The sequence below is a fragment of the Phoenix dactylifera genome, chromosome 6 (genome assembly GCF_051530095.1).
Source record: "Phoenix dactylifera cultivar Ajwa chromosome 6, Ajwa_hap1_PhDact_Kaust_v1.1, whole genome shotgun sequence".
Lineage (NCBI taxonomy): Eukaryota > Viridiplantae > Streptophyta > Magnoliopsida > Arecales > Arecaceae > Phoenix > Phoenix dactylifera.
The window spans coordinates 27,547,831-27,568,802 of record NC_143195.1 but is presented as its reverse complement, the minus strand read 5'-3'; the positions used below and the strand labels follow the sequence as shown (position 1 = coordinate 27,568,802).

At 36.5% G+C, this 20,972-nt stretch overlaps 2 protein-coding genes across 5 annotated transcripts; one reads left to right on the top strand and one right to left on the bottom strand.

Moving 5' to 3' along the window:
* Positions 1-2,463: 2,463 nt before the first annotated feature.
* On the bottom strand, positions 2,464-13,061 carry LOC103710351 (ubiquitin carboxyl-terminal hydrolase 2-like). 3 transcript variants are annotated; one of them, XM_008796026.5, is made up of 6 exons: positions 12,916-13,061; positions 11,385-11,435; positions 6,712-6,758; positions 3,700-3,746; positions 3,503-3,605; positions 2,464-3,418 (listed from the first exon to the last, which is right to left on the bottom strand). In XM_008796026.5, exons 2-6 carry the CDS (start codon positions 11,413-11,415, stop codon positions 2,642-2,644), a joined length of 1,005 nt encoding a protein of 334 aa, XP_008794248.3. In that variant the 5' UTR covers positions 11,416-11,435; positions 12,916-13,061; the 3' UTR covers positions 2,464-2,641. The 3 variants fall into 3 exon arrangements, with proteins under 3 accessions (XP_008794248.3, XP_008794249.3, XP_089780089.1); XM_008796027.6 differs by having other exon boundaries at positions 11,385-11,432; positions 12,916-13,053; XM_089923963.1 differs by lacking the exons at positions 6,712-6,758; positions 11,385-11,435; positions 12,916-13,061 and adding an exon at positions 5,452-6,126.
* A 3,005-nt stretch (positions 13,062-16,066) lies between these two features.
* LOC103710352 (cyclin-dependent kinases regulatory subunit 2) lies at positions 16,067-17,084 on the top strand. 2 transcript variants are annotated; one of them, XM_008796029.6, is made up of 4 exons: positions 16,067-16,177; positions 16,297-16,376; positions 16,503-16,563; positions 16,705-17,084. In XM_008796029.6, the coding sequence occupies exons 2-4, from the start codon at positions 16,324-16,326 to the stop codon at positions 16,867-16,869; spliced, it is 279 nt and encodes a 92-aa protein (XP_008794251.1). In that variant the 5' UTR covers positions 16,067-16,177; positions 16,297-16,323; the 3' UTR covers positions 16,870-17,084. The 2 variants fall into 2 exon arrangements, with proteins under 2 accessions (XP_008794251.1, XP_008794250.1); XM_008796028.5 differs by having other exon boundaries at positions 16,080-16,201.
* Positions 17,085-20,972: the final 3,888 nt, after the last annotated feature.

The following is a 20,972-nucleotide window of genomic DNA, read 5'->3' as shown; positions in this document are numbered from 1 at the left end:
CATAAAGATTCCACAATTGGAAAGATTAAATTTTCTTGCCTCAAACACTAATTTGAGTCCAAATTTATTAAGAACACTATCACATACAAGATTTTTCCTAACTTCTAGTATATAATACACATCATTGAGAGTAATATTTTTCTAGATGTAAATTCAAGTTGTACGATTCCTTTTTCCTCGACATGTATAGTGAACTATAAAGAACACTTTCGCCTTTTACTAGTTCATATTTCTTGAACAGATTCTTATCCTTGCATATGCGACTGGTTGTGCCAGAACAAATCCACCAAGCTCCATCATCTTCAAGAGCATTGATTTCTGATATCGTTGCATCAAAGTTTACTTTTGTTGCCGGTACACCCTTCTTTTTCGGAAGACGACATTGTGCCTCATAGTGTCCAAGTTTTCCACAATAAAAGCATTCACCTTTCTTCTTCTTTTTGTTTTTGTGAGTAGTAGTAGATTAATAAGCTCTTTTAGGTTTGCTTAACTAATTTTCCTCCACCACGTGGACTTTGGTAAGATGAGCATTTTGCTCCGTTTTCATCTTGTTTACGGTATTCCTCCTCAATACGAAGATGGTTGACGAAATCCTCAAAAGAGATATCCTCTTTCTTATGCTTTGGACTTCTTTTAAAGTCTTTCCATGATGGAGGAAGTTTGTCAATAATAGAGGACACCATTATGATTTCATCCATACGTTTGCTATGCAACTTATAACCATTAAAAATGCTCTCTATCTCATATAATTGTTCCATAACAAATCTATCATCAACCATCTTATAATTATTAAATTTGCTAACAAGGAACATCTTGCTGGTTGCATCATTTGACATGTATCTTCATTCAAGCTTCTCCCATAATTCTTTTGCAGTAGCCACTTTCTAGTAAGCATCAAAGAGCACATTCAATATTTCATTCAGGTAGTCATCATTATCCCACTTCTGTCTGGTACGAGTTTCTACTACAATTTTGTCCTTATATAGCCTTAGTGCGTTGAGGGCATAAACAACTTTGAGATTTGTAAGGAGGAAGTGTATCTTTTTTTGCCACCTCAAAATTTCCTCCATCAAAACATTCCAATTTGAGGAAGTTTGCAGCTATCTCTCAAAGTGTAACAAACATCATTTGTTGCAACATAAAATAAAGCCTTAAGATTGTTGGAACAAAAAGGGGAGAAAAATGGAAAACTCAAAAAGAAGGATGGCTTCAAAATGTGTAGCACGGCCACTTTTCTTAAGGCTTTATTTTCCCCCACCAATCAAATATGCAAGAGGAATATGCGATAAGCCTTTAGGATACAATGAAGCCTAATGTTAGCTCACATTCTACACTAACAGGTCAAACCAATGAACATTCATCAGTGTCTAGAGAATGAAGTTAATTTGATAGAGTTGTGTTATAGTGTGTTGTATTCTGATACGGAAAGTTTAATTAGCTATTTATAGTGTGGTTATTGTTTTTATGATAGACGCTTTCTTTTCTCAACAGACATAAAATACACGTTTTTTTCAAAAAAATATACATGAGGATTTTGAATTTAAAATTGTAAACGGATTTATTTGACAAGCCAACCGGCCACCTATTTGAGTTCTAAAATAAAACATTAATCTTCTATTATTTTCAAAATACCCAACAATGACAAGAGGTGGGACCATCCCAACTACAATTCCAGAATAAACAAGGGCAATTTAAGTGACAAAATCAATGTATATTTTCAACAAACCTCTCGCCCTCATCCAATTCATCAAAGTACTGCACGGGAAGACTATTCTGTGCACGTAAAGGATTCATTACCCTCATGGCTCAAGGGGGCTGATATCACTAGAGGGACTAGTAAATTCATTGCCCTCATGGCTAAAGGGAGTTGGTACGCTAGAGAATTACTGCAAATCATGGAAAATGGTTGATCATTAGTTTCCAGTATGGTGGCCCAAACAGCCGTAACCATTGCCCGAGAGCACTTTCATATTCATTGGCAATGGCTGATTTATAAAGTAGAACATTGGCCGTCCTCCTAATTTGCTCCATATTTGGCAGGGCCGCCAGAACTAAAACTTGGTTTCACACCACTACCATGCCCTAGATCAAGGCTATTTCACTGAAAAAAATCAACTTCGACAGTGAGTCCTTTCCCAAAAAAAAAATAATAAATCTGCACATAATAATAACCTTTATGGCCTACCTGATAGTAAGCTATTCTTTATTTGTGATTCATTATAGGAAGAAAATGTACAAGTTGCGAAGCACACATGACAACCTTTGCATTTATGAGCATGTAAAATATTTTGAAATGTACTTCTTGTATATGAGGCTCCAAATGAAAGAATTTCCATATCAAACAATGGTCATTGTAACGGTTTTGGCGGGGTTCCATTAGGTAGTATACATTAATACCAGTTTCAGAAGCTCCTGGAATCAACTTGGAATGGCTTAACCAAGTTCATAGACCACAATTTGCCATGAACACAAAGTGATTTAGTTCTCTGAGTAGATAAATAAATGTTCGAACATGAATATCCTGCAATCTCGAACCTTTACCATAAGACTGCACAACAAAAAAAAAGGAGACACTGGTACAACTTTCCTAGCAACCATTAGTAACACTTTGTCATCTGGAGAATCCCACATCGCAAAATGTTCATCTAGGACTACATGAGTTTTGCTTCGCCTTCTCAATCAGAGGTTTCAATTGTTTCTTCTCTGCAAGAAGCTTCAGAAAGTTGAATAAGAACGGAATGTAATTGTGTTTCCTCCGTATGTTTTCTGTTTTCCATTTCTTGAACTTCTCCTCCTCCATTAGTATCTTCTCGGTTGCATTTTCTATCCCAGAGGCCACCTCCGCAAGTGCTTTATTTATTGCCTCGACAGCAGGGTTTTGCTTGTTACCTGTAATCATATGATCATTCAATTGCTGCAGAAGATGCTCCCTCTTCTTCTGGAGCTCCTTAAGTTCAGCTGTATACAACTCCTTCCTATTCTTTATAATCGCCATAAGATTGAATCTTATCTCATTTTGAGAGTATCGATCAATCCGTTCCTGTATCACTGGTTGCACCATCCGTAGCCAATCCATGTCTCCTTCTCCACCAGGGCATTGCCCAAGGCTGATAGGGCCTTCCTTCAGCCCATCAAGCTCATACAGAACTCCATCCACAGGTATGTAACTTATGAAATGGTAGACATCATCGTCTTTCCCTGCAGCTTTCTGCTCTTCAGGGACAAAAGGCTCAGGCCTTGCAAAGCTGTTGTGTGCTGCTCGAATAGCTTCACTGTTGTTGATAGCCAGGCCTTTGAGTTCTGGTGGAAAATTCTTGGTGAATTCTTTTAACACCGACAGTTCTGGGCCAATATCGATGTCTGGACAGTTCATCAGAATAGAAAGGATTGCTTGAGTTGCACAAGCATTGTTAATAACCTGAAGGCAGACTAAATCAGCCAAATAACACACGGGCGTAATTAGCAGATAGCCAAATGGCAACTAATGATTAATGCTGCTAACCTGGCTGGCGAAAAATAGATTTGGGTTTGGATCCTTTATTACGACCCGATCATCTTTTTCGCCAGGTCGCCATTTGAAAAGGAATATCAGCCCATAGACCGGCCTGCAAGAAATTACAGCAATTCAACCAACTGTATTGAGAGAACAAATAAAATTATAATAAACAGAAATAACATGGCACTGGAACAATTACAAACCGTAGATTGTTCAGAAAGTCAAGGTCCAGTGAATACAATTCCTCCACCTAATAGTCGAAAAAGAAATAAATCAATAAATAAATACAGGAATCAAGTTTTAGTATAATATAAAATCAGCAAACAGATTGCAGCCATCAAAGTTGTGAAGTTCGTAAGGGATCAGGAAGCGTCCATAGCAAACATGTTGCAGTGATAAATCAAGTAATGGTCAAAACGAACACAAAGACAGCCACTAAAAGTTCAACAATTATGAACCTCAAGATAGAATCGCATCCTTGACAATTTTTACCTGAGTGTTTTACCAACTTATGTCTACCCATGGTTGAAAGCTCAATGACAAAAGAATTTCAAAATTAAGCTTCCAATGCAAAGCAAAATAAACCATGTTGAAAGAGTTGCAACAGCTATTGCCAAAAAACTAGACCCACCAAAATGCTCGAGGTTTTATAGTTAAAAAGGAGAAGGAAAAAAAAACTGAGGTTGAACACTATATAAAACATTTGACTCGAAGATAAATAAGAAAACAAGCAACAAACCATGTAAATGTTGATTTAGTTTATCATCTGTTTGATTAATCCAGGGATCCATGTATATGTTTCATGATTCATAGCCAAACTAGTTTTTTAAGGGAACAAAGCTCAGAAAATTGCTACTATGTATAACGTAAAGGCCGGGGGTGTGGCCAACGTGTCTCCACCTTGCTTTTTATACGCAACCTCCACTCACGCTGCAGACTTCAAATTACTTCCACATCTCCACCTCTGTGACTTTGATTCCACTTTTCCCATTCCAAAAATGCCCCTCCAGGCCCAATCTTTGTGTTACACGGAGCCACTTCTTTTCCCCTGACATTCAGTCTAAGCATGGGACTGTAGGTCCAAAACATGGGGCCTTTCAGATGCATGACGTGTAAGGTTCTAGCAAGGATAATGAGATGCTCTCTCAACATATTACATCTTTCAACATCCACCCTAACTCTTATCACTTTTTCATACAGATACCACTACCGCTGAACTCATTTTCTGCCTAAAACTGACATACTTAAAGACAACAAATAATCAATCATTGTTAACAATCATCACATTAGAAATTTTTAAAGAAAAAAAAAATATGTTAAGAAACAAAGCAGATCTTAAGGAATATAGCTACAGTTAGCAAATAAATGATTTGAAATCAGGAATCTGATATTTACTCTTGTGTTGATGGAATGGTGTATGTACTCAGTATGATTTCTAAGATAGACTTATAAACAAAATAATGTTAACTTTTCAGAGTATTGCAAACATTGGTTTGTAACCCTTATACTGGATTGCACGGCCTTGTAAGTTTTTCAGATACATTATTCTACTTGCAGTCTAAGATAGTTCTCCTCTCTGACACCGTCAAGCTTATGACATGGATAACAGATATGATTGATGAAGTGGAACAGCTTCAGAAGACTCAGAACCCGGCAGAAAAGAGGGCTAGCATTAAATCTCAAATCTCATAGTTGGAGTTATCTCTAGAAGTTCTTTAATCTTCAATAGAATAATAATTTTTGCATAACTTAAATAATTTCGATATCCTGATTCTTGTCCACAAACTACTAGACACATGTTTTTAGTTTGCCCTCTCTTCGAGGGCATTGCTTCCTTTCACTTGTTTGACATGATTTAGTTATGTCAAGGAGTTAACACATCTATTATTTATAGTTAAAATTATTTTCAAAAGCCACTTTCTCAACCTAGCAGGATCTCAGAGCACTTGCTACACCTGCAGGAACTTAATCTGCAATAACGATGGTAGGCTGGCCTTCCAGATTGAACCCATTTAGCCTGGCAGATTGTCCAAAGTTCCCTTTTCATCCTGTCAGTTGCCCAAAGTTTCATTGGCAAAGAATCAATAACTGTATTCAAAGTTAGTCACCAGTGTCAAATCAGAGTCGGTCTTAAAAGGTCCCAAACAGTAACCTATCATACTTGAATACAGAAAGTAAAGTTAATAGATGTGTCTAAATTCAAATACATATATACATATATAGCATGCAGGTTACCTGAGTGCCATTCCTAATAATTCAGAACCATTTTAAGAAAAGACATTTTCTAATTTACAATGCATTAAATGAGTAATGATAACAAAAGCAATGTCATAGTTAAATTACACAGATGCCCCTTGTCTCCTTAAAGCACATGGGAATTAAATATATTTAGGTAAACAGCCTTATAATTTGGAAGAGATTGTTTCAAAAAAATTTTAGCAGAATCATTCACACACTGAAATTATTCATTAGCACCCCAGCAACAAAACAGGCAAATCAAAGTTACCAGGTGCAAATTGTTCACCTTGTTATAACACCACATGCATTTTTAAAAATAATGATGATGATAATGATGACGACGACGACTCTATTTGTTATCCAAAGGAAAAAAGGGCACAGTGTACTCCATTTTATGCCATGCATCGAAACCTAGGTTTTTGAAATATCCACCAGTCATTTTTTTAGAACTTGCTGATAATCCTAACCATCCAGACCTGTATAAGATTAACAAATTCTGCACATTAAGATTGTAATATGGTTTCAAGTCAGCACAGTCAGGCAGTACTCCTAGGCTCTCACAATAAGTGATATCTACATTATTGGGGACTAAACAACAGGATTTTAATCAAACATTCAGCTAAAAATTGGCATCTCAAAGATCCCATTTGATCTTTAATTATTTTTATAAGGCTAAAAGGAACTTAAAAGCAGATGAAATAATGCTTGCCACCCACTCCATGCATTATAAGCGAATAACTACTACCAGGGTCCATGCTTTTGGATTACTTACAAAACACCTGACAACAACTAACAACTATAACATCAGTAACAACTAAGGGAGCTCATTACCATGATGCAATCAGTTCTTGATGTTAATAACTAAATATGATGCAGAATATTTATTTCCGATCAAGCACTATTAGATAATCAAACACCAATTTTTTGAAATAATTTAAAACAAAAGCACCTAATACAGAGGGCAGTAATGAACTTGCCTGAACACCTTTTACTTGCATCTGTTGTATCAGTTCAGTAAAAACACCTGGAAAATGTAATAGACTTATTAGTTAAAACAAAATCATACGACCATTTGCTCGTAATTGAGATATTATGCAAAAGATTAACTAACAAGATTTCGAAATTGCAGCATTTTAATGGAATAGGTCGAAATGCATCTGGATTCACTATCATTTATTTTGTTACTTAGGTGACTGCAACTTTTTTTATTTTTAATCTCTCAAGAGCAGAACATCATGATATTCCTATCAAGCCACATGCTCGTCATACTACTCTCACAACAATACACGACTTTTCCATAAACTTGTGATGATGGAGTCTGCAAATTTGAAAGACCGAACTAACAACTCCCATAGTATTGTCAATAAAAATAAGGCTGCAACTGTATGCTACACAGTGAGCCAACCAAAGCTCATCGAAAATAACTATGATGAATTTGGGAAACAAGCAATTGCACCTATGGATGCCATACAACAGATTTACATCCTAGTACTTGAATTTTTTCTGTCATTGAATCATTCAAGTGAATAGAGAACCTATGCCTAGAGAACTATAAACTCCATTGATGTTAATCCTTTAACTGTTTCAGTATAGTTTCATCCAAACATCTTGAAAAGTCAGGACACCTGAGCAAGATTAATTTCATATTCTAAACCTCTTTTCTTCATAAGTGGTTGCCAACTTGGTGATATTGATCATCCACCATCAGCAAACGCAACCAGTAAAATTAAGAAACAGAGGCAAAGAAAGAGACAGAACTAGAAAAAGTATAACATTGTCAGACTTGGTTGTCTTTGCATTGTAGTTTAATAACCATAAGCCTCTTGACTATGTAGAGGTTGAATGGGAGCCTGCAACATTGTGGGGTCCAGATCTTGGGATATAAAGAGGATCAGGATCCAGTCACATAAAAGGAGATTCTCAGAGAAGGAATTCAGGTGAAACTATGAAGAACGAGATGAAGGATGACTAAACCAGTGTAAGCATATGGTCGCACTAATTGAGAACAAGTGGTAGCGAATCGAGATCAAATGGGCACATGTAACAAAGTGAGGAGGTTGTGGCATGGATGTGCTTAGCTTGGCATCAAAGGGCTAGGAAAGAAGCAGGGGCGACCAAAGATAATTTAAATATAAGTTGAGATAAAGTCCCAATAAAAGATCTGTTAGTTGTGGACCTTGTGGTTGCACTAAAAATGCATTCTATTTAGGGCACTAGTTCATTATCATTGCCAGTAAAAATGCGTTCCATATATTAATTTTAGTTCTGCTATATTTCAGATCCACAACCTGCCAAGCTTTTCCGCCATAATTCTAGTTTGGCAACCTATCGGGACCTTATCTAATTAACACCATAACATTTTCAAATAACATAAACCATGAAACCTCCTAGATACCAATAGTTGAGTTGTTTGTTACAAGCCCAAAAGAGTATGAGCTTAATACAAGTCATTGGTGTGGGTCCATTGAATAAGAATTTTGCTTTCCTGGCTTCAGCTAATATTTACACTTCTGACAGTTACTTTTTACTTGGTGTTAGCAAGTCATTATACCTTCTTAAAACCTTTTTCCCACTTCATGCCCACCAAATTGCCTCTTGCAGAACTCTACCATGCACTTCCCAAGATAATGACGTGGCTCTCCTGTCATTCTGCATCTCACCTATCATATATATAAGAATTTAATCTTACTATGTCTTTTGCATCATTCCTTACTATTAAAATTGTTCAAAGTCCCAAGTATCATTTACTTTTGCCATATATACGAGGAAGAGTGTTTTTAAGATCAAGTTCTCAAATTTACTTTTCCACCATCAAATTTCTCAACATGTATATTCTTTGTCTTTATTGTCTCCATGAACTCTTCAAATCATCTTAAAAAGATATGCCATCTAATACCATGTGGCAATTGGATCAATTCTCAAGTTCTAATTCTTCTCCTTATTTTTTTTCTCTAGAGAATGTTACATTGTTCCCACCTCATTATAAAGCATGTTACAATTTCATTTCTCTTTTTCAAGATCTAGCATGCATATTCATTTATATTATGCAATGTTGTGCAGGATGACATTCTATTGGCATCACCGTATATTCTTTACATGATATATCTATTTTGGATTTGAACATATTATATTTCTAACATGCTCTATCCACTCTTCAAAGTAAAACTATTTTCTCATTTCTCTTCTCACAAAATGCATTTTAATCTCCTGTTATAAGTCAATTGCTGGAAACTTACACACATACCCTCTGCTATTCTTTTCCCATTTTGATAATGATCAAACCCTGCCCTATCCTTACTTACTGCTCCCTAAAGAACCAAAGAAGTCACAGCCTACAGATATCCTTTCTCCTTTTAGACTGCCTTGCAATGGCCCATCCATTTCCTTCTTGAATTACTTGTGCACATGGTACATAAGCATTGCATTAACAATTTCCATGCCTAACAGCAATGGGCTATTAGTCTAATTATTTTTCCTGTTTATAACTATACATTTGGCCTTTTTGCATCTTTAACTAATGTCTCATATTACGCTTCCAGCCATATAAAGTTGTAGCTATCACCAATATCCTTAAGATTCCCTCCCATTTGCTTTCTTATAAGCGTGCAAGTAATCTCCTTTTCACCATTTCATATTCACTTCCTCAATCTAAACTCATACATTCCAAGTCTTCTTCTGCATACATATTATTTTGACCTGTGGTACTTCATTTCATTTGTAGCCTCGTACCTCTTTCATAACTCCAATCAAGCACCAGGACAACACATTGTTTATTAGGTATCCTAAATCTAGCCATCTGTTGCATGTTTATTTCCATTATCAGTTGCAGATGCATGCCATCATTTGCCAGGGACAATCTATACACTCCTCCACTTCTCATATGTACTGGTATAAGTAATTGAAGCACTACATGGGGGTGCACAAGTCAGTCGTGCTGATTTTGCAACACAATCAAATTAAACTGCTACACAATGCTTAAGGAACTCCCAAACACTAACAAAAATCAAAGTAGGATATATTTCATAGTTTGACAACCTTATTTCAAGATTCGCCTTTTACTTGCACTTTGGGACCGACAATGATTGTGACTATGAACTTTCTAATATATAATAAAGACATCAGCTACCATCTTATCAAGGTTATATTTATGTCTACCATTTTTATGGAAGCATGTTTTTGAGATTACTTTTAATCAAATGTCAACCTTAGTCAAAAGCATTTATTATCGTATCCATAAACATGAGACACTATGATATGGTTTAAAGATTCCCCCAAATTACATTTTACGTATTAATTAAAAGAAACCTATTTCACTTGAATATCTTTTATATTATTGCCTAATTCAATCCTATAGTCATAGATTCAATGAGGAATGACTGATCTTATGATTGTACATTTATTTCAGGTCATTTGGGAGTTAAAAGAAATTATTAAGATCCCAAACCTCTAAATGTGTTATACAATATTGTGTTGGATTGATCGACATGCATTGACCAAATGCATTGCAACGCACAACAGGGCTTCCAAACCCTCCTCCCAGCTCACCGTTAAGATAAAAACCAAGGTTACTGGATGAGAATCTTGAAAATAGATATACCAGGCTAATATCACACAATATGTAACCATACAATAGAATAATGAAAACATTGGCCTTCAAGATTAGTCTGAACTATTCGGAAACATCTTTCAGAATATGAATCCTTCACCAATAATTCATGGTTACATCGATTCTAAGCAAGCTTTCCAATCCATTTTTCTCAACTCCCATCCATATAATTTTAAATACTTTATATCCTAACGACGAGGCGAACTTCACTTTCCTTACCAAACCATCCTTAGATCTATAAGTCACATGCTTGTTCCGTCTTAGTTAGATGATAACTTGGTTATCTAATTGGTGAAGTCCCTGCACTTCCTTTAGAGAACTCATTCTTTACTCCATCTGTCCTAATTTTGCATCAATCCATCACCACATTCTTTTCTCTGCCACGATCATCTTAAGTTTGGATCTATTTTATTGCACAAATATATGAACAATGTAATATTATGGGCTATTTTGCCATCAGATAAAGTGTTCCCTTGAAGCTTCATGGCATACATCAATTGCTATTTTTCCATTTCATAAAGTTTTCCCTTGAAGCGTCATGGCATACACCAATCACATGACACCCTCAAGGCACCTCAACACTTCATCTATTTGATTCTAATTCTGTTATATAATTTTCATCTGGATAGTTCTACAGGATAACAAAAAAACAATCATACTATAGGATCTCCACACTAGAAAGTGGCTTTGACCCTGGCAACAATAGAGATGTATATTAACCTCATGACAAAATCAAGATTCCACCTGTCAACCTCAGAATTTTAACACTATTAGCTGACAAAAAAAAACTGTGCATTTTCTTGTTTTCATCAAATGGAACAAATTTGCCATGACAAACAGGGTTTTACTTAGGTTTTCATATGTAATATTTCTAAGTTGCAATTACTCTTGGAAAAATATTTGAGAAAAGAAATATTGCCAGAAGGAAAATAATAGCTCCAAATCTTAGAAAGAATTGCTGCTTGAATTCAAATTTACAAAATAATAAGAAGACTCAAAAATAAAACATCAATATCAAAAATAAAGTTGATATGTACAACCTACCAGGATCAGATTCAATAGTGCACCAAGACATGCTGAGAAATCTTTAAACTGCTGCAAAGAGGAAGTCATGAATCATGCTCAGTTATGGATCATAAAACGCAATAATAATAATGAACATCAAAGATTAGACTACATTTGGAAAGATAAATAGAAAAGAAGAGTGACAAATTGCCAAAGCTCACAAACAATAGCTAAAGAGAAAAACCGTGGTCATGCCACAATGAAGTTAGCATGGATAATCCAGCAAAGGGGTGAAACCAAATAATTTCAATTGGACGGCTCATACACCACTTGCAATTATCTACTATTCTTTTGCTAGCAAGGAGAGGCTAAGACCCTCCAAGTATAACAAGAAGACAAACACACATCACAGCCAAATATTTGCCAAAATTCTCAATAACAGAGGAAGATTCAAATCCCATTCTCATTAGCTCTTAATGATATTCCACAAACAGACAGCCGTTCTGCTGATCGATTTCCCCTTTCTGCTGGCATGGGAAGCTGTGAATGAATCACATGAGTTGACAATAGTGCTTATATTGAATATCATAGGGCTGTCCGATCCATGATTATCATGAGGCCCATGGATCCAAGACACAACAGCAACAAGAACCACCTTCACTCTAACTATTGGATACTCGAAAAGCCTACTTAGCAGTCTTTAGACCTTCCCAAGCTGCCCCAGAAAGTTCAACCAGTCGAACATAATTGACTGCAAAATGCCTAGAGCATGCCGCAAGAACTTGGCCAATATGACACATACTGATGGGGACAATCAAGAAAAGATGAGATTGCAAGATTAGAGAACCAGTAGCAAAACTTGCCACCAGTTTGTTTCGTGCTTTTGTGCAAAAATCTAACACTTCTTTCAAACTCATTGATGCACTAGTGGATCCTTTTATATTCCTTCATTCATATACATATTATGCAAGCTGAAACATGAGTCCCTACATTGGTTAACACTGGCGTCAACTTCAACTTTGTTTTAAGGAGTCATGGTAGAATGAGGAGCAGATTTGATCTTACAAGTTCATTTTTAAGTTCCATACAGTCATACCTTCAGAAAGCCATAGAGTATAATTTCTGAATCTGTTTTCCAAGTAGAATTGCATGCTTGGAGAAAGCACGTCAAAAAAAAATTCTTTGGAAGAGTACAACTTATTCAAAAAGGTTCTCTTTTAGAAACTTATTAAACCTTCAACATCTTCGATGGGATTAGAAAACAGGCATCTTCAGTTTGTTTTCTAATCACCATTGATCATTTTCTTCGTTAAATTGTTCTTTATGTTTCTTCATCAAACCTTAGACTGAATTATTTTTTTCCCCGAAGAGTTTTATTCGCTGCAATGATTCTACTAGATTAGCTGAATTAACAAAACCCCTTCAAGTGCAAGAAGTAAATGATCTTATCAAAAATAACTGAAGAAAACTTATTTATTGAATCCAAAATAAAAAAGCAAAAACATAAAAAAGAGGGGAAACGATATGGGGAAGGAAAAAAATAAGAGGGTAGGAAACCGCTAGCGCTTACCTGATCACTGACCGGTAGGGCGTCGAGTCCTCCACCTCCGGCGAAGTCCAGGACCGCCGGTCGACCGCTTCCTTCTCGCCCTTCTTTCCACCGCTTTAGGGCTCCTTATAGCGGAAGGAGGGGAGAGGAGAGAGATCAATTGGGAAAGGATGAGCCCATGGTGGTATAAATAACGGGTCGGACAGGAGATTGAGAACAAATTATCCGACCCAATTAGACCCGACCCGTGAACAAACCCACCCGCGCAAACCCTAATGAATTGTGACGGGCAGGAAATCCCATGATCCGTGAGACCGTGACAAAACTTACCCCGGTCCGTCCCAAAAGCGGGTTCGGATGCAGTCTGAAGGCCACTCGGCCCGACTGAATGACCTGATGGTAGGGTCGTGAAGGCATAGACCGCTGGATCTATTAAAAAAAAATTGTACGATTAAACTGAAACTCTTGTAGAAATTGAATTTGGCCATTTAACATATATCTTCTAAACAATTGAGGTCGGCCTACTTTAAAAAAAAATTCTATGAATATTGTGAAATAGGCCTTCTCTATTTGTTGGTTTGTATAGAATTATCCAAACAAACCCTGCATCGGTTTATTCCTACGAGAATCCATGTACGAACAAAAAAAATTAGGGCATTAATGACCAAACTGTAATGATGTTTCTAAATCAAAACCAAAATAAACAAAGAAAAAGCCTTGGTAAGGAGTAAAGTTATGTCACAAATTTGTGCAAAATTTACTAATATTATGCTTATGAATTATCTATATAAAAAAAGAGCTGAGCTTTATTTTTTATATAGAGGTAAGATCTCTGGATCACAGCTGCACATCCAGTAGCCTAGTTCTTCCTTGGAGGTATCCTTTTACTAAATATATATCAAAATAAAGATTAAAAAAAATTTGTACATGTCTAATAAGAAATTATTGAACTGCAGTCCATGCTTATTCTTAAAAAATTTTCATGATTTTTTGTATTATTCAAACATTTCTTTCTCCTTCCTTTCCCTATAAAATTTGCAATTTAGATTTTTTTGAATAACTTGAATTTTAATTCCTTAACAAGCACTTATCACTTTGTAATTTTTACTAAATGTTTAATAAATGCTCGTCACAAAAAAAAAATGTTCCTATTTCAGCTTCTGAAAAACAAGTTAAATCTGAACTTTTTGGAGAAAGCATGCCTATAAGGGGGCGTTTGGTATGGGGTGATTGTCCCGGGATCAAGAATGATGTGGATGGAGGTGATGAAATCACCGCGTTTGGAAGGATAATTTTAAATTATAGTAGAAATATATTATTATATTTTATATTTATATAATGAAAATATTTAATATATTACTATATTACTCCTATTTACCTTATTTTTCTAATCAAAATAATTATTAGTATTAAAAAATCCATTATAAGTATAAATAAAAATATTAATTCTATAATGAAAAATAACATATTTTTATAAGATTAATAATTTATAGGCGTAATAAATATATTTTTATAGAATATATTAATAATTAATATATTGATAAATATATTAATATTTTATTATAATATATTTTATATGATTAATAAATATATGATAAGGGCTACTAAAAGTAGAATATATGACAAAATTATGGAGCTATTATAGAAATTAGCATATTGACTTACATTTTTAATTCATGAGAATTAAAAATAAATAAAAAATTCATCTAAGATATATCAGGGGTATTTGTGGTATTATGTGGTCAGTGATTTTGGATTCCCGTACCATACCAAACAATTACTCATGGATACTCAGGAATTTTTAATCACTGGACCATGGCCTACCAACACATTGATCTTAGATCACTAGGGATCAATTCACTCCAGTATTCGGATCACCAGGGATTTTAGATCACCATGGTGATCCTATTGGGGTTACCAAACACCCCCTAAAAATATCACCAAGCACAAGCTAGTAATATACTTTGACCATTAGCATTTGCTTTTGTTACTGCACTCTTTTTTTCTGGGAGGTTTTCATCTTTCTCTGTTCATGTTCCATCACCAAATCCTAAGTGTTATAGTAAAAATCTCATTTAATCACCTCTTCTCCTTTTGCAATTCAAACAGAGAGGCCACGGCAGATTAAGAATAAAATCAATGTAAGCTCCTTGATTGAACACAAAATAACTTCTTTATTATGGTTAAAAAAATAAGCAAAATATTTAACTTTTCTTTTCTTTTCTTTTTATTACATTGTAATCAAAATTCGCCGCGGAAGCGCAGGTTATCTTGCTAGTTAGGTACAGTAAGAGTCTTGACAGATCCAAATCCAACTAGAAGAGGGGATTGGGGATAATGAATTTTTGAATCAAAGACTGCAATGTAGATTTTTGAACAACTTTCTCTTAATCTGTATAACCATCTTCCTTTCCCCTCCCACATTTTTATTATTAGGTTATTTTAATCATTACAAAGGATTAGATGAACTTTTTGATGTTAATGAAGTGCTCTATTAAATTGATTTACACCACAAAACATATCTCCAAAGTGTAAATCAAGCATCATCACACAGTTGAGAGCCAAAAAAAAAAAAAAATAGAGAAAAAAATCCTTTTCGGGTGCATTTTGTTGCTTTTAAAATGGTGCCTATCACTCTAAAAATAAATCCAATGATTGACTATGTTATGATGACATGTTTTTATTGTCGATCCCAGTATTCAATATGTGCAAAGAATACAACGAGAGACATGGAAAATTATGATTATGTCAATGCACATCCCAGCTGATTATTTCCGCAAGCGGATCTATTTGAGTTCATTTTCCCAATTGGACCCGCGCATAAACCCAAATTGACTTTAGGTCTAAAATATAGACCCAAATCGGAGCCATTAACAGGGAAATCTGAGTTTAGGTCCAGTATGGGTTCAAGTTCTTAGGGATGGATTAGGATATGGTTCTATGGTTCAACCAAGCCCATTCGATCTGAAGTTGGGTCACATTGTAGGCTTGTAGCAGACCCATCCACCAATTAATTGTTTACCGTTACCAGAGGACTAGAGGAGTCACCGTGTGTGGCAGGTACACTGTAACCTGGCTACTCCGCAGCGCGACTTCAAATTTCAAAATGCCGCTCGCTATATTTTTTTTTCCCAAAGCCGGCCGCCCACGGGACCCGTCAACGTCAAATCACAGCCCTTAAATATCCCATCCCTATTCACAGACCAGGAGCAAAAACAGAGCCCCACTCCCGTTAAACGGAGCGTCCGCCCTCTCCTTCTCGGGTCTCTGATACGCTTCTAGGGTTTGGGCATCTCCTTTCGTGCTCGTAATTCCATTTTTTTAATTTCCTATTCTGATTTTGATTGGAGTACGATGGATTCGATCTGATTTTTTGCTCTTTTTTTTCCTTAATTTTTTCAGAGAGATTTGATCGAGGAGAAGAGAGCAATGGGCCAGATCCAGTATTCGGAGAAGTACTTCGACGATACCTATGAATACAGGTCCCCTCTTTCCCCCGCTATCTCCTCCTTTATCTCTTCTTTCTAGTACCACTAAAACACTAGAGGTTCCAAAAGATCCATTTCTTTCTCGTAATCTTCTCGATGCATGTCGTTCTTTGATCGCAGGCACGTGGTTCTCCCTCCTGAAGTGGCGAAGTTGCTCCCCAAGAACCGCCTCCTGTCCGAGGTAATCCATATCCAATCTCCACCCCGATCGTAGGATTTCTTTTGTTTTTTGCCCTTTTTTCTCCGAAATCTATTGGCCACTTGGATCAAGTGGCACTGACCTTGCCCATGCTGGGTTTTATGGGTGGAATCGATTGATCAGAACGAGTGGCGAGCGATCGGGGTGCAGCAGAGCCGGGGTTGGGTGCACTACGCGATCCACCGCCCGGAGCCGCACATCATGCTCTTCCGGAGGCCCCTCAACTACCAGCAGCAGCAGGAGAACCAGGCCGCCGCCGCTGCCGCCGCCCAGATGATACACAAGTGAAGACCAAGTCGCCTCATCCCCTTTCCTTCCTCCGATCGCTCCTCCTTTTCCTTAGGGTTTACTCCTCATCCTACCCTCCATCTCATTTCTTCCCTTCTGCTGCTCTTCTTGTGTTTGTGGAAATGTTAATCTCTGTGACTGCCATAGCGGGCTGACTGTGACTACGGATGTCACTACATGGCTGTTTTCCCTCTAAAAAATGTCTCTTTTCCCTACTCTTTATTAGTCGGTGGACGTTACCTTTTTTTTTGTTTCTGGATGATAATGGTTTTTATCATGAAAAATAATCAATCAGGTGCCTCCTAAGAAATTGACGTGAAAAGGATTTCATGTGAAGAAAACTTCAAGAAATGCTACTATAATTGTTCCTTTTTCCTCGAAAAAGGAACAAGTTTTAATATTCCGGAAGTGTTTGATTTATGTCCTGAGTCACAAGAACCTAGCAGGAATTATGGGGAACCGGTTTAGGTCAATCTGCTCGCGAAGGCCAGGGCATCACAGGGATCTAACGGCTACTGTGAATTGGAGGGGGGGGGGGGGGGGGCGGGGCGGGGAGCTTGTTGGGGTTGGGTCTGGTTTGGATTTGTACTCAATTATTTTTTTTCCCCAAGGAAGTGTATTTCTGTGACATGATTAGTCTCATATCAATTTTTTGGGATTGTGTTTGTAATCTTTGAACTCTAAATGTTACCGTCAGCCTGTTTGTCCTTTGATTCATTCCTTCCTATCACTTCACGTTGCACCTTTTTATTGGCAGGGAGATACCATGCCGTTGGTCGGCCGGCCCGAAAGGCTACAAGTACACCCACCATTGGCGGCAGCGTAGCACGCACCCGATTAGGTTTGGGCATTCATGCCACTGTGATGCAAGTACTGGTGTTTATGGGAAATGGGTAAATTTTCTTTTTCAGCCATGGTTCCTCTTCAATCAATCAAAACGTGTGAAGCCAGAAACTTACAAGTTTTGAGTGATAAGAGGTTGTATCTTTACCTCGTGAATCCCCCATTGGATCATCCACTGCATAAATCTACCAGTGGGCAATCCAATGGTGGATTCATGCGAAGTAAGGTGGTGAATACCAAAAGGACAACCCCAAACCACTTTACATTAAGATTTTTGATTTAGCCTGTAAGGCATCACTTTGGGCAACAATATCTTTAGAGATGTGCCGATAGAAGTAATGTTGTGTACGCAGAATTCTCAACATTGTTTGTCCAAGCACATCCCATTTGCGAAATGATACAGTTTCTGATGTCTCTTTTAGAGCTAATCATAGGTCGGGCTTGAGCATAAAAAATATCAAATTTTTAAAAGCTTGGCCTAAAGTCTGACTAAAAATGAATATAGTTTAGGTTTGAGGTCTAGGCTATGATCAGCTCTAGGCTTTTCATTATATGCAATGCCATGTATAATTGGATGTGATTGCTTGGTTTATCTATCAGACTATCAAGGTTGATGGCGGGTCACGGTAGCATCACTCCAGTCTCACAAAGTGAAGTGAATAAGAGTATTCTGGTTTCATGTGGTAGAAAGACTTTTCATTTCTGCAGGGGATGCTAATGAGCAAGATGAAAGAGTTCAAAAGGACAGGAACCAGCGAAGGGTCCGTGGTGAGAAAGAGCGTTATTGAGAGAAGCATTTGATGTAGATTTATAGGTGAGGGATCTAGTGCAAACTGAATCACCATTTTATTTGTATTCCTGACCATCCACATATACATATGTTGTTCCTACACCATGAAAATTCCATGCCTAGCCCTTTTAACAAATTGAGTCCACAAGAATGAGATCATGCTCAATTGGTAGCTAGTTGGTTTCTAAAAGTCCTGATGATAATCATCTATTTGTTCAGCAAGGTGTTCTTTAATATTCAGCAGATGAGAACTTGTCAGAGTTTTGGATTGTTCAAATTTCTATCACTAGGGTGGTGTCTATGGTATTTGGGTGACCTGTCAAGTTTGCTCATGACTCCAGCAGATGACAAATTTTGATATATTTCAAAGCATGTTACTATGATTTTTCTCCACTTTAAATTCTGTATCTGTTGTAAGTATGAGTTGCAAATTCAACGCTTATACCTAGATTGTAGAAGTTTGTACAACTAGAATTGTAGAGGATTTACATTCATGTAGATTGCGCCAACTAGAGGTTGTAGGGACGTCTCCTCGATCGCTAATTTAAATTACAACACAGTGATTAGTAAATCTTGCAAGTAAGTTATGACATTGATTGGCAAATTTAAATTACAATATGTGGGAATACCCTTGCCTGTTACCAACGTTACAATAGCTATTTTTTTATTCCCATAATTGACAATCCAAGCTATGAGTATAATTGGGTCGATCTTGATTAAGCTTGGACCTAATTAAGATTGGTTTGAAATTAAATTCAAGCTTGAAAAGCTTACTTCAAGATTGCATTAACATTTAATTGATTCAAAAACTTTTAAAATTGCTAATTAAAATCTTAATTTAATGGTCTGATATTTATTCACATAAATTATTTTTAAATATATTCAGACTTTATCAAGTTGAGTCTGGATTGAGTTGGATCAATTTTTGGCTCAACTTAAAACTAATTTTGAGCATAGTTTGCTAGTTCAAACTGGTTTGTTTAGCTTCAAGTGGATTGTTTGAACTTTTTTTTTTCTTTCTTTTTTAATGTATGTAACGACTGTTAGAGAATCAAAAGCCACATCGATCATGCTTATCGATCATGCTGAGAGGGATATTTAAGCCTTCCGATGCACAAGTTCCAATGACTGTTGTTTGTAGCACTCAGAAATATCCCAATTAACATATACATTAACATAAAATGACTCACAATTAACCATATCCATCGGTAATTAATCAAGCATAAAAATAAGAGAACTAGAGTATTTTTTTAAATTTCTGTATCTATTAACCTGTGCGACCAACAAGCATGGTTATTCAAGTTGTTGACATTTCATACTGTCCTCTAGGGCATAATTAAGTGGATTCCTTGTACCTAATGGGTCCGTAGCCATAGATTACGATAAAATTACATGACTCTGTGTGATCATGTTGATGATTATAGGTACTGTCAATGTCATAGCACCTTGGGTGAATCACATTATAGGAATGGAGGTTCTTCTGTTTCTGTTGGATAGCTCTGGTATATGCCATCCTATATATGCTGGTAGTAATCTTACTTTTAGCTGCATTCTAAAGAATACTGCATCCTGTAATGGTCACCTGGATATGCTATGATCATGGGATTTAGTTCTTTTAATTTGGTTTGGCAGTTGCATTCAGATCACTTAATTAGCTGTGATCTATAAGGTATATAAGGTACAAGCTCTGAGCTTCAAATAAGGTGTATGATGGTGATATGATTGTGCTTCAGCCTCATGAGAAGATATTTCTTTCCAAATCCAAGGAGGCTTCAGCTGATGTCAATCAGCAGTAGACAAAAAATCACATCTACACCCACACTGGAAGACAGTTTGGTTGACACCCACTTTTTATTTATTTGGCCTTACTGCTGCTTCATCACAACTCACGTCTTTCATTTGTGAATTTTTTATGTTAGTCGATTTTTTTTCTGCCTTTTTAACTAACTCTTAGCCTTTTTTTTTGTCTTCCCTCCTGCAAATTATGAATCTTCCTCTTTATCGGATAAATTTTCCACCATAAATAAGGAAGTAAAATTGCAAATTTTCATCTTATTACCTGCAGAATTAATCCACGCATGCAGCATCTAGTCTCTTTCTCTCCATATTACTTGGCTACTTGCTACTCCAACAATCCGCAGCCAGCAATATCTTCGTAAGATTTAATCCAAGGATGTCGAATTTTTTGCAGCTACTACCATAGAGAACCGTATAATTTTGGATAGATAGTATATCATTTGATTATAGAGAGGGATGACAATTAAACATAACAAGGTGTATGGCATCCACAGTGCGTTGTATATAGCATGCATTAGCTATCTATTTGATGGCTGTCCATCCTCGTAATTGGATAACGTGGCGGCTATCCAGGCATAGTAGCTCTCTGTTGTGCGAAGCTATCCTCGTAATTAGGTACTGCCACCTATTGGTTATCTTAACGTAAATTTTGATGAAGGCACTAGAATAGTGT

Coding starts and splice junctions, on each gene's coding strand:
- LOC103710351 (XM_008796026.5), bottom strand. CDS start 11,415: ATGTCTTGGTGCACTATTGAATCTGATCCTG. Junction 3,606..3,699: donor GACTTTCTGAACAATCTACG/GTTTGTAATTGT, acceptor AATTTCTTGCAG/GCCGGTCTATGGGCTGATAT. Junction 3,419..3,502: donor ATCTATTTTTCGCCAGCCAG/GTTAGCAGCATT, acceptor GTCTGCCTTCAG/GTTATTAACAATGCTTGTGC.
- LOC103710352 (XM_008796029.6), top strand. CDS start 16,324: ATGGGCCAGATCCAGTATTCGGAGAAGTACTTCGACGATACCTATGAA. Junction 16,377..16,502: donor GACGATACCTATGAATACAG/GTCCCCTCTTTC, acceptor CTTTGATCGCAG/GCACGTGGTTCTCCCTCCTG. Junction 16,564..16,704: donor AGAACCGCCTCCTGTCCGAG/GTAATCCATATC, acceptor TCGATTGATCAG/AACGAGTGGCGAGCGATCGG.